The 12,020-nt window shown below is 39.9% G+C and overlaps 1 protein-coding gene across 2 annotated transcripts in view; it reads right to left on the bottom strand.

The window, feature by feature from the left end:
- The window catches only part of LRRC28 (leucine rich repeat containing 28), a 47,959-nt gene extending 38,144 nt beyond the window's left edge, over window positions 1–9,815 (bottom strand). For both annotated transcript variants that reach the window (XM_005424262.2, XM_031059702.1), the window contains exons 1-4: window positions 9,594–9,815; window positions 5,825–5,865; window positions 3,228–3,265; window positions 1,939–2,076 (exon numbers count right to left, since the gene is read on the bottom strand). In XM_005424262.2, coding sequence (XP_005424319.1) covers window positions 1,939–2,076; window positions 3,228–3,265; window positions 5,825–5,865; window positions 9,594–9,776 — 400 coding nt within the window. In that variant the 5' untranslated portion in view covers window positions 9,777–9,815. The remainder of the gene's footprint in view (window positions 1–1,938; window positions 2,077–3,227; window positions 3,266–5,824; window positions 5,866–9,593) is intronic.
- Window positions 9,816–12,020: the final 2,205 nt, after the last annotated feature.

Genomic DNA, 12,020 nt, shown 5'->3' with positions numbered 1-12,020 from the left:
CTGCTGCACAGAAAGCAGTGAACAGGCAGTAAAATGATGCACTGCAGTGGAATCCCATCCTAGCTCAGCTGAACTTTGCCAGCTTTCCCAACAGAATGCTAGCTGACACTATAATGAAGATTCATGCTACCAGTATAATTAAGGATGAAACAATCCATCACAATTTATTATTTTGCTCTCCTTTTTCAATTGTTGAACATAAGTGTTATTTTGAAACTCTTAAGATTTTTTTAAATGAAGTCTTTGAAGTCTTCACAATTTTACTGAGAACATCTAAGAAAACATGCTTGGAAGCCCTCTTTGGGAATTCCTTAACTTCTGTTTAGGAAACAGTGCAATAGATTAACTCTCCAGTGGGCAAATGATGCAGTGTGAGTGAAAGGCTAATCCTGCTTGGGCAGGTAACACTTGTGTGACATCCAGTCCCACTGACAGGGACAGGATTAGTACCGGCAGTGGCACAAGGGACACCACCACAAACACAAAGACCACACACTGCTGCAGTCCCCAGTGCACAAGCAGCAACACCAGCAGTATTCCTAAGCATGCAGACTTGTCATGCACACACAAAACACATTCAGGGACAATGCTCAGGACCAAATTCTCTATAAACTTCAGGAGAAATTTAATGCAGCAAGTGTCAGCTGATACCAGTTCCTAATCAAATGTGGTAGACTCCAAATCAACTCTTCAGTAATGTAAATTATCCTTTTGAAAGTCTTTTTTGGAACCTTTTTAAGTTAATGTGTGAAGTTTTGCAGAAAATGTGTCACTTTTTCTTTGAACAAGTCTTTCTTTCATGGTACAGCACCATAAGGTAAATTATCTTTGAGGAACATAAAGCACACTCAAGTCACTCCTTTCTTTTGAATGTAGGACATCTGAAAATTGATGGAAATTTTATTGGCCCTGGGTCATAATGTTTAACAGGTTTATCTAATTTCATTCCAGAGCATTTACATAGTCATATACATTTTTTTTTCTTTCTAATCATAACCATCCTTTGACTTTTTTTAAGCAGTCTAGAAAAGTGCAAGGAAAGGACAGCAAGATTTCTGCACCCAAAACTTCAAGGAGCATTTGCAGAACATTTCTTGAGAATAAACAATGTGAACTTCAAACACATGAAGGTCACATTGAGAAATTAGTTAAAATAGAGCCAAGAGCTAATCCTGTTAGATTAAGTTAGAGCAGTTTTTTGAAATCATAGCCTTAAATTTTTATCATCTCTGCAGATCAGAAAATGCAAATACACCAAATGAAAACGAAAAACCAAAATTAAAAAAGTATTTGAAAATCACCATCATCTTATCTGAACAGATATAAGGGTGATAGAAGAATAATAATTTATATCTGCTTATCAAAGTATTTAGAAGACAAAAAAAATCATTCAAAATCTGCCTATGGCCAACTTTTTCTGACTTTGTGTCACATTTACTTTGAATAAGTTTTGCTTTTTTATTATAAACTAGCAAGACAAACATTTGTTATCTACTGTCACAATGAGCTAGAACTGCCATAGGCAAAGCTACTAGACATGTGTCTTTTTAGAAAACATGGGATTGGGGCTGTTGGGCAAAAAAAAAAAAGGAAGGAAAGACTGGAATCCTTTCTATTGTGGAAAACAGGAAGGAACATCATTTTATCATAATGACAGTTGTCATTGGCATTTTATGTCTTCTCAAAGAAGTTCAATATTTTCTTGATACGATGGCAAAGGCTGTTAAATAAATACATTTTTCCCACTTCAGCAGCATTTCTCAGGACACTGCAAACACACAGAGCACAGCTTTTCCCTAACTAGAGCCCACTGGGAGCAATCCAAACTGCAATCCTGCAAGTGCAGGGTGTAGCACTCAGAGCACCAAGAGCAGATCACCTGGCAAGTGAGGCTGCAGGGCTGTGTGAGGGCTGTGAGCTCTGAGACACTGCACTCACCTGCAGGTAAATATTTCAGCCGGTTGTCTGCCAGGCGAAGGTACCGCAGGGAGCGCAGGCGGCCGATCTCCGGGCACACGATCTCCAGGGCATTGTCACTCAGGTCCAGAAACTGCAGCTTAACCAGGGAGCCAATGGCTTGTGAGAGAACAGATTAAAGCATCAATGTGACCCAGGAGTGACATTAAAACCTTCACGGGACTGTGAGAGGAGGACAAGCCCCAGCAGCCAACAGCTGTGTGTGAGCACATCTCGAGGTGTTAAAGCCGGTCTCACAGCTCAGTGACATCAATTGTGGAAATGCTGCTCTAGCTAACAAACAGCTCTGCTGGCAGTGAGACAGGGGGAACAAACACAGTGATGTACACAGTACTCCCATCTCCAAATGTAGCCATGATATTTTCTGAAAAATCCTTTCCTTAGTATTTTTTCTCCTGAGAAGCTGAGAGGCCTCAGGACAAAACATAAGCAATGATTATCTGCTGCTGTGGAATGCAACAGGTGGATCTGTGATTGGTCTCATGTGGTTGTTTCTAATTAATGGCCAATCACAGCCCAGCTCTCTGGACTGTCTCGGTCAGTCACAAGCTTTGTTATCATTCCTTTTCTATTCTTAGCTAGCCTTCTGATGAAATCCTTTCTTCTATTCTTTTAGTATAGTTTTAATATAATATATATCATAAAATAATAAATCAAGCCTTCTGAAACATGGAGTCAACATTCTCATCTCTTCCCTCATCCTAAGGCCCCTGCGAACACCGTCACATCCAGACCCTCCTCACACAATTCTGCTCTGAAACCACTTTCTCCATTCTCTTCCTTTGACTATATCATTTTATATTCAGAAAGAGCATAAATTGAACATAAATTCCTCAAGTTGGGAGCATAACTGCAATTAAGACAAAGAAAAAAACTAGTACAAGTTCTTGCTCCTTTGGGTTTCAAATCTTCCATGATCTAAACCAGCAGAGTATTTATTCAGTGTGGTAACTGCCTGAAAGCAGCAGACACTCTGGATTTTTAGTTTCTGCAGATGAGTGCCATTTAGCCTTTTCCCTTTCTGCAATTAGAACTGGAGCAAACAGCATTTAGGTGCATTTGAGAAGTCATTAAAAGAATTTAACATAGCATAAACAAGGACATTATCAACTAAAACCTACACTGGTATATTTTGTATGAAAATCTTTAATGTTTTATGGGAAAATAAAGGAAAAGTAGGCCTCTTCAAAAGAAGAAAAATTAATATTTTATGATTCCTGCCACTTATCGTGAGCTGGTAGATTACTTACCTTCAGGTACAACAACCATGTTATTTGAATGAAGGAACCTGGGGGGAGGAGAAAAAGCAGAGGACACCACCTGTTACCCTCAAGGACTTCTCCTACATAATCAGTTTGCAAAATATCCAGTTTCAGACTGAAAGAGCACCCTCAAAGCCATTCCTCCCTATGACTACAAAAGCTGTGGAAACTGTATAAACTGGCAATGGACAGGTACTTAAGTTTCACTTGGATTATTAAATGTTTACCATAAAAATAAAAGAAAATTACATACAATTATGTAAAACAAACCATTCACAGTTACAATAATAACAGGCTTTAATTTTGCAAGTCATATGGAGGAAAACAAAAAGGGAAAAGAATAAGCAGAGAGAATAAACAGAATAAATCATATTTGATCACCAGGTTATTTGACACTAAATGCTGGCCAAGGCAAGCAAAAAAGCCCACACCCACACAAGTTATACAATTACAAATATTTTCCCCTACACATAAACTCTCACACCTTTAGTGAAGAAATAAGCACATGATCTATTCACTCAAAGTGGGTTTTTCAAGCTTAAAGTACATTTTTCAAAAGAAAAACCCAATCCTGCACATGGTTATTTATGCAGCTACAGAGGGTGGCCAGATCTCTCACTAAGAATATTCAGCACCCTCTGATGGAGCACTTCCAGTACTTCTGGTAACATAAACACTGATCTTAGATTTTACACATTTCAGATTTCAATCATCATTGCTGCAAAAGAACAATTGTATCTTGTAGAAAATAACAGTAACAAAATTTTCCAATACTGATATCCAACTGCAAAGGAATATTGAGTACTCAGTGTTCAATGTGCTTCAGCACACATGGAATTATTTTCATGGCATGCTTTTTCCTACTGTATTCCAAGAGCATTTCCTAAAGTAGGAACCTCTCTTTTCAGGGAGACAGATCAAGGGAAAAGACACAAACATTCCAACTGCATGGGGCACCTGAACCTTCTCTTTCTCTTTAAAAATTGTAGTTTGCTAAAAACTTAACAAACATAAGAATAGCATACATGTTTGTTGAAACATAGGATGAGCATTCTCTTAGCCTTTTCAGCTGAAGCTCTTGAAAATATTTGTGAACTACTTCACTTAAGCTAAAAAACCCCTGTATTATGAGAAGCTCGTAGCCCAGCATCAGGGGCACGATAAAGAAAAACACACAAGTGAAATAACTAAGGATGTAACTTTTAGGAAAATAAAAATTATTTATCTCTCAAAATTGAAAGCTACTCTACCAAATTATTCTTTAAATAAATCCTTATTTTGTGGTCTCTTCCCTGACAACAAAACACCTCTTATTGTCTCATCAAAACCTGACTTGTCCTGTTAGAGCTACACAAACCACAGGCCCATTGCAGCTCTCTCCAGACCACCAGAATGTGTGGGATAATGGTGGGACAACTGAGCTTGCTGAACACCAAATAAATAGGCTTGACTCCTATGAATCAGTGTTTGTAAGAAATTATTTTAAACTGTAATTTGAACAGGTTTTCCTAAAAGCAGTATCAAATAACACAGAGGTTTCCTGATGCCCAGTAGCAAATCATGATATCAAATATGAAAATATTAATTCTATTGCTCTCAAGACAGAGGCATGATCAGACAGGATTTGCTCTTGAGTGAGTCAGAGACTGCAGTGACCTACAAACCAGTTCAGTCACACTGTGGACAAGGCACCAGCAAGGTGGGGTTAAAGGGCCACATGAGGATGCCAAGATCAGACAGCTGAGGGCATGGACTCCTCAGATAAACACCTCCTGTGTGGAGCTGGCCATTAAATAAACAATCAATGCTCCACCAGGTACTCATGTGAAACTGAGACAAAGGGCTTAAAAGGGGAGAAGAGGATATTCCTTTTCATCCCCCACTGCCAATCCTACCACAGAAGGGAATCACAACTTTATAAGAAAAGAAGAAGGAAGAAAAACATTGTCTCAGAGGCTTAATTAAATTGTCAAAATAATCCAATTCATGGGACATCCATTTTTTGGACAAGACTGGATAAACTGCTCTGCCTACAGCAATCATCATTCCACAGTTACTACCCCTACATGCTCATCCCTGCTCCTATTTGACAATCTGTGACTTGGTTCCAAAAACTGATTACTGCAATCAGCAAGACTGAGATCATAAAAACCCTGGGAGCTGGGGTGGGAATGAGCAGCAAGGGATGGGCTGGAGGCTGTAACCTGTTACTCTGGCTCTGTCACAACCCTCTGACCACTGCACTGGGAGGTTCCAGGGCTTTATCAGTTGACAAGTCTACACGGAATTTATGGGGTAAGGCTTTTTCCCTTAGCAGCACAGACAGTGGTATAAAGTTCTCCTCATTTAATAAACAAGAAATTTAAAAAAATTAAAATTGGACTTAATACACCTCTGTCAGAAAAAAAGCCCAACAACAAACAAATGAAGAAAACCCAACAACAAAAAAATTACCCTTTCTTGCCCTCCAAGAAAACCCTCCACACTTAAGAGAGAAATTATATGCAAGTAATAGATTCTAGATTATTTTAAGATGAGACAGATAAGCATAATAAAAATATATTAGAACTCCTACACAAACTCACAATTGCACGAGGTTTGGAAGCTTCTGTGCAAGGTTTTCTGGCTGAAAGAGAGTTAGAGATTTTTTAGGTTTCTAAACAAAAACCAGACACACAAACAATGTGTACCCAAGTCATTTTAATCACCATACTACAACATGTGAGCAGGAAAAATGGCAACAAGGAATGTCTATACAATACCCTGGTTCCATACCCCCAGTGTCCATCAGGGCAATGTCAGATACATCCCGGGTGAGCAATTCGCTACTGAACAAAACTACAGCTTAGAAGTGACATTATCATGTCCTCAGCAAAATGGGAGTCAGATTTCTGAGACTGAAAAGATAGATTACCTCATCTCCTTTTGAAAATATATTCAAATAAATGAGTTAGTTGAAGGCAAGAGATTGCTAAGAAGTTGCAGCCTTTACAGACTTCAAGCAGAACAAGAACTACACAAGATGTCTAACCAGAATGTATTTTATAATGCTGCTAAACTGGGAAATGACCTACAATCTTTGTGTAGCTTGATCAATTACCACCAAGCCAGAACTGCTGAATCCATCAAACTAGATTTTCATATTTACATATTAACATGCATATCATTTCTTAACTGCCAACTGATCCCTAGCTGTAATTCTCTTCCTTGGTGGCATTTATAACCATGAGCACATATCACAAAATTGGCTTCACAAGCTTCAGATGTCGTGTTGGAAACTATACTCAAAATTATTCAAAGTTAAGACAGTTTTATTACTTAAGAAACCTGCTTTAACATAGATTTGTTTCACTGGAAAAAAAAAGGCTTACAATACTGATATATGCAGAAATGACTGCGTTTCAAAAGCAGCTTGATCACATAATTAAATTCCTGTTAAAACTAGAAATATTCATGTGAATAAACATGATGTATGATCCTTTAAATAGCTATATTCTTTAAAATATATAACTTTGTGTTCATAACTTGATGATGGAGAAATATGCTTATAGAAAAAGGTGATGTTCTCAGGCAGCAAGCACGCCCGGTGCTAGCCCTGCGCCCACAGCCCGGATTTGCCCGGGAGCAGCGATCGATGGCTCAGCCCGGGGAGGCGAAGCCCCGCGGCGGTGACGTCACGGCCGGCAGCGCTGTCGCTGATCCGGCGCTGCCCCCTGGCGGCAGCTCCGCCACAGCGCAGTGACCGCCCCGGCCGGGCCGGACCGGGCAAACACCGCAGCTCCTAAGGGAAAATGGGCCCAGGCACAAAAACGTCCCAGCCTTAACTGAAACAGTGCGGGAAAAGTCCATTTCACTGCCATCCTACTGCCTTTAGTACGATTAGCATGTTAACCTGAACCACAAACTACTGTCACTATTCCACCTGCTGCTCTGTCAGAACAGGACAGCATTCTGAGGTAGGAAATTAAAATCAATTACTCTTGATCTTGCTTCCAACAGAGCTAACAAGGCAAACACCTATTTCCTTTTAATAGATGGAGAAATTGGGTACTGGAAGGTTCATGTGATCAAATATGAACTGGGAAGTGAGAAGATTTGGGGCTGGGATACAGGTGTGCTGTATGGCTCCTTGATCCATTCATTATGTCACAGCACTCCATCACTTCCATCTTGCCAATGGAGACAAAAATGAAATTATTCTTAGCCAAGGTAAATTCTGTCAGAGTAACTATCCCAGACATTTCAGAAGAGTCATCTGTCAAGGACAAGAGTCATTTGAGAAGAGTAAAGAACAAAAGCTGATTTAGTCATTTATTTTCAGAATTCTGAAGGAATGAACCAGTGGGACAAAAGTACCACCTAATTTTAGAGAAATATGGCTCAGGTTCTGTTTTGATGGTTTTCAATAACGCTCAGGCAATTTGAAATGTTTATTGATGAGCTATTCCTCATCACCTTCCATTAGAGAAGTGTAAGGAATCACATCTTCCTTCAATAATTTGTTTTCAAGTATTCTCAGCTGAGATTTCCACTCCCCCCACTGCCCCGGTGTACCTGACTTCCTATGACTTTACCAAAATTGAGAGCACTACTTGTCTTAGCAGTAGTGGACACCAAAAAACCTCATTATGAAATTCTGTTCTGTAAAAGTCTCTGCGATTTGTTTCCCCTGTTCCTCCTGTTTTTTCCTCTCCATCACCTTTAACCTTTTCTCTCAGGACATGCTCTCTAAAGGTCCCCTGCTGCTGCTCTCTAGGTTCTCTCCAGTTCACCCAGGCTGTTCATGGGTATGAAACTCTCTGCTCCAGCTTGTGCTTTAACAGCATCAATAATTACTTCCTTCTGCTGTTAATGGAGATTGTGAAACTTTCCATGTTCCAAAAAGACATCTGCCTTTTTTTGTAACATGCTGCTGACTTGATCTATTTTGGTCCACTACAACTTCCAACATCTCTTCTGTGGAACAGATGCTCAGTGAATGACACCCAAATTTGTTTGCCTTGTTCCAACAATAGTGCTGAGCACTTGAATGAGAGCCCAACAAGGCACATTATGAGCAAGTTATCCTGATTGCTGTGAATCTAATCAAGCTCTGCTTCACGCTGTTTGAAAGCAATTTTGCCTAAGTATGACCTACATTTTAACTTTTGTTTCAGTTTCTTTATCTAGGTCTTAACACTTCCATACAAAACCCTCCTTATTGTTTCATCTTTTGAGCAGTGCAAAGTTTGTGAACTTACTGCACTAAATCATCACTGAATTTCACAAAGTGTCAAGGCAGAGCTGTTTACAGCCTTTGGCTAATTTTATAGCAGTTTTGATTTGTAACCATGAATCCTATCCTCCTGTTAAATTATTGCACATTATTAAATTACTGCCCAAAACCAGAGTGCTAAAATAATTCTCTACAGTACATGTCAACTTAAGTGACTCATTCAAGATGAAGAAAAGGCATAAAATCTTCAGAATCCTTTCAGCTTTTGGCCCTTAAAGTGGAGTACTGGACTCGTTCTAGGAAACCCTGAAAACTGTACAATTCTGGTGAATTTTAAGTAGTCATGCCCTACAGTTCCTATACCATTGCTACTATTTTACCTCTCATACCCTGGAAGAGCCCACCAAATAAAACCAACTAACAAATCCAAACCAATCAAGCAACCAAAAATGAAAATTTGGAGACTTGAGCCTCTTGAGAGTGGCGAGTTCTGACTCTATCCTTTAGAGTCTTACCAGCTCAGAACATCTCTCACAGTTATTTAGCTGCCCCACACTGAGTCTTGAGGTCACAACATTGACTCGGTGGGAATTTCTTCAGTTCAGGGAAGAAAAACACAACAAGAAGAAACCCCAGAAGAAAGTCCCACATTAATTGGGACATATAACTGTGTTCTACTACCAACAGCAGCCCATAGATACAAGTTTTTACTGGCACCTTAACAGGTATGGAATTAGACCCTGGGATTGACATTGCCTTGGAAATTAGGCACACACCAAGGGAGAAAGTCATTCAGCCTAATGAAGAAATGTAGAATAGACTGCACAGCATCATCTAACAGGAGAAACCGACCACTTATGTGAGTAAAATGTATAGGTTAAAAAAACCCCTACAGAACAACAAGCCTGACAAGAAAAGCCCCAGAAGGTCTTGAGAGCTTGAGAAGGGTAACCATAAAATGTCATGAACATCCATTTATTATTCTCTACATTACCTATGCAAGTTCAAATACTCACATCTTACAGCTGATGACATCATTCAGGGTCAGATTATCTATAATATAATCTCTTTTTTTCTGTTTCAAAAATCAGCATTGCTAAGCACACAGACAGTAAACATTGCAATAAAGACTGTCGTACCAATGTGGTCAGGGAATTGCTTGTCATGTAAAGTCCCTCCAAGTACTGCAGCCCCTCATCCTTCAGTAACTCCAGAGGGAAATGATGGAGATTTCTGTTATTCAAGAACAAGTTCTTATGCCTTTCCAGCTTTGCCGCAGAGATTATTTTACACAGTTCTGATGCCATGACTAAGCACCACATCTACTGCATGGCCTCTTCGGAGAGCAGAGCCATTTCTAGGAGACAAAAAGAGGAAAAAAGCCCAGTATTACCAAGGTGTGGCCATGCATTGTTTGGCAATTTGTAATCCTGATTACAGATCCTCTGATAATTTATCTAAACACACTTGTTCCAGTTAAAACACAAAGTCCCCAGAACATCCACACCATAAGCTGTGTTAGAAGCAAGTCTTGGACTATTTTCTGGATTAAGCTTTAGTGCATTATAGGACCTGAAATAACAAAATCTTTGTTATATTCGTTTATATTTAATGCTTTTAGCTTCATACATGTCCAATGGACCTTTTGGATTATTTTGTCAAAACTGCCACTACAAGAAGAAGAAAAAAAAAGTAACTTCTATTAACCATTACTGATGTCCCACATCCTGTCACGTGTGCTAAAAGAAGAACCCACAGATAAGAAAAACATACAATTAATACAGGATTTTAGTCTCAGATGATTAAAAAACACCATTATCTTTTAAGGCAGTAAGACAAAAGGCAATGAAAGTTTGAAGTGCTTTCCCATATAAAACTGGTGGAATAATTTACCAGTTGGAAGAGGTAATTGGGATAGATAGCCAGTAAAGCCATTTAAAAATAATACACTAAGATAGGAGAAAGCTGAAAGTTGCAGTGAGAAAATCTGTAAAGGGTTAGATAAGACAGCAGATTTTCAGCTTGCTCTACTAAAAATAAAACCAGAAAGAACAAAGTGTCAAGCTTTAACTGACAATTTCAAAACCAGAAAACAAAAGCAGGAAGGCAAATTAAAAATTAACTTGTATCTGAAACCTGACTTTATTCAACTGGTTTTTCAGATATAAGCAAAATTCAAGTCATTACTATGCTGTCTAGAGTTAGACAACAGCAGCAATGCTGCATCTTTTCAACTGTCTCATAAAAAACATAATAAACCCAGACTGTTCATTAATTTAAAGCTACCATTTTGCTACAGACTAGTATATATAAATTAATTCCCATTAATGAAAGGCAAGGACTCAGAACAGCTTCCCACCAATAACATTTTCTATTTTAGGTCAATCCTTGACTGAAGGAGAGGTTTCTAATCATAACAAATATTGGAAGTGAAGGCCCTGAATCATAAATCCCATCTGGTTATATGCATGGTACACAAAACTCCAGCTGAAGGGTGACAACCCAACCATACATGTAAATCAAACTGCTTCATTAGTTTGAGGAGTTCCCTGGGTTTGCAGATAACAGCTCTTAGCAGTGATCTGTGTCCTTCTGGAGCAGTACACATTTGTGAGGTTTTTAAAAGGTTTTTAACCACTGGCTTCATTAGCAGTTATAGGGAACAGGGCACAGACATCGACCCTTGGCACTCTAACATTAAAGCTCTCTTAGTGCAGAAGAGCAAGGAAATGAAGCCATTACAATTCCCAACTCTACTTCTGCGATCAGCATTAAAATAATTCCGGGAAAAGTGTTAAAATTTTTAATGGGCATAGTCTGAGTATTTATTATTAACCTCTACAATATAAGACAAGGTAAAGGAAAGCTCATCTTTCTCTGATTTTTGTTTTTAATCAGAAGCTGAGAAATGACAAAACACACACACAAATATCCAATAGCCTCCCAAATTGTCCAGGGATGGTTTTCAGGTGTCTTGCACTTGTGGGCTTCTCTCCACAGAGCTGTGGCTCCATAAAATAACTGCACATTTAGCCATGGCACACACGGACACACAGACATGCAACGCCACAGATGCAAAGTCCAGTCACAATCTACTTTGGCTCTTACTTCAAAGGAACCTCCTCCACTCCCTTCCACCACCAGCCAAACTTTTCCTCTCTCAATTATCTTTTTCCAAGGATGAGGTGCAGCCTCACCGAAGAGGAACAGCCACAACCATGGTCTTTAAGGAGAGTAAAAAAGAAGGACGAGGGCTGATAGCACCCAGTGACCGTGGCCCCGTGAGGGCGAGGAGGAAGGGGAAGGGGGAACGGGAGAGAGGGGATGAATGAGGGGAAACAGAGATGGGAAAGGGGGAAAGAAGGGGCAGAGAGGGGCACCGGGCAAGGGGGACACAGGGAAGAGAAGGAGAAACGGGGATACAAGGAGGGAACGGGACAGACAGGGGCGATGGGGCCCGGCCACAGCGCGCACCCCCTCACGGAGCGGTGCCGTGCCCGCGCGGTCCGGCGAGCAGACAGCAGGGGCAAAGCACCAGAGACAACCTCCCACCGTCAGGACCCGAT

This window comes from Geospiza fortis, unplaced genomic scaffold (assembly GCF_000277835.1).
Source record: "Geospiza fortis unplaced genomic scaffold, GeoFor_1.0 scaffold2, whole genome shotgun sequence".
NCBI classification, from domain to species: Eukaryota; Metazoa; Chordata; class Aves; order Passeriformes; family Thraupidae; genus Geospiza; species Geospiza fortis.
Note: the sequence above shows the minus strand (reverse complement) of the source record. Positions and strands in the feature narration are given on the sequence as shown.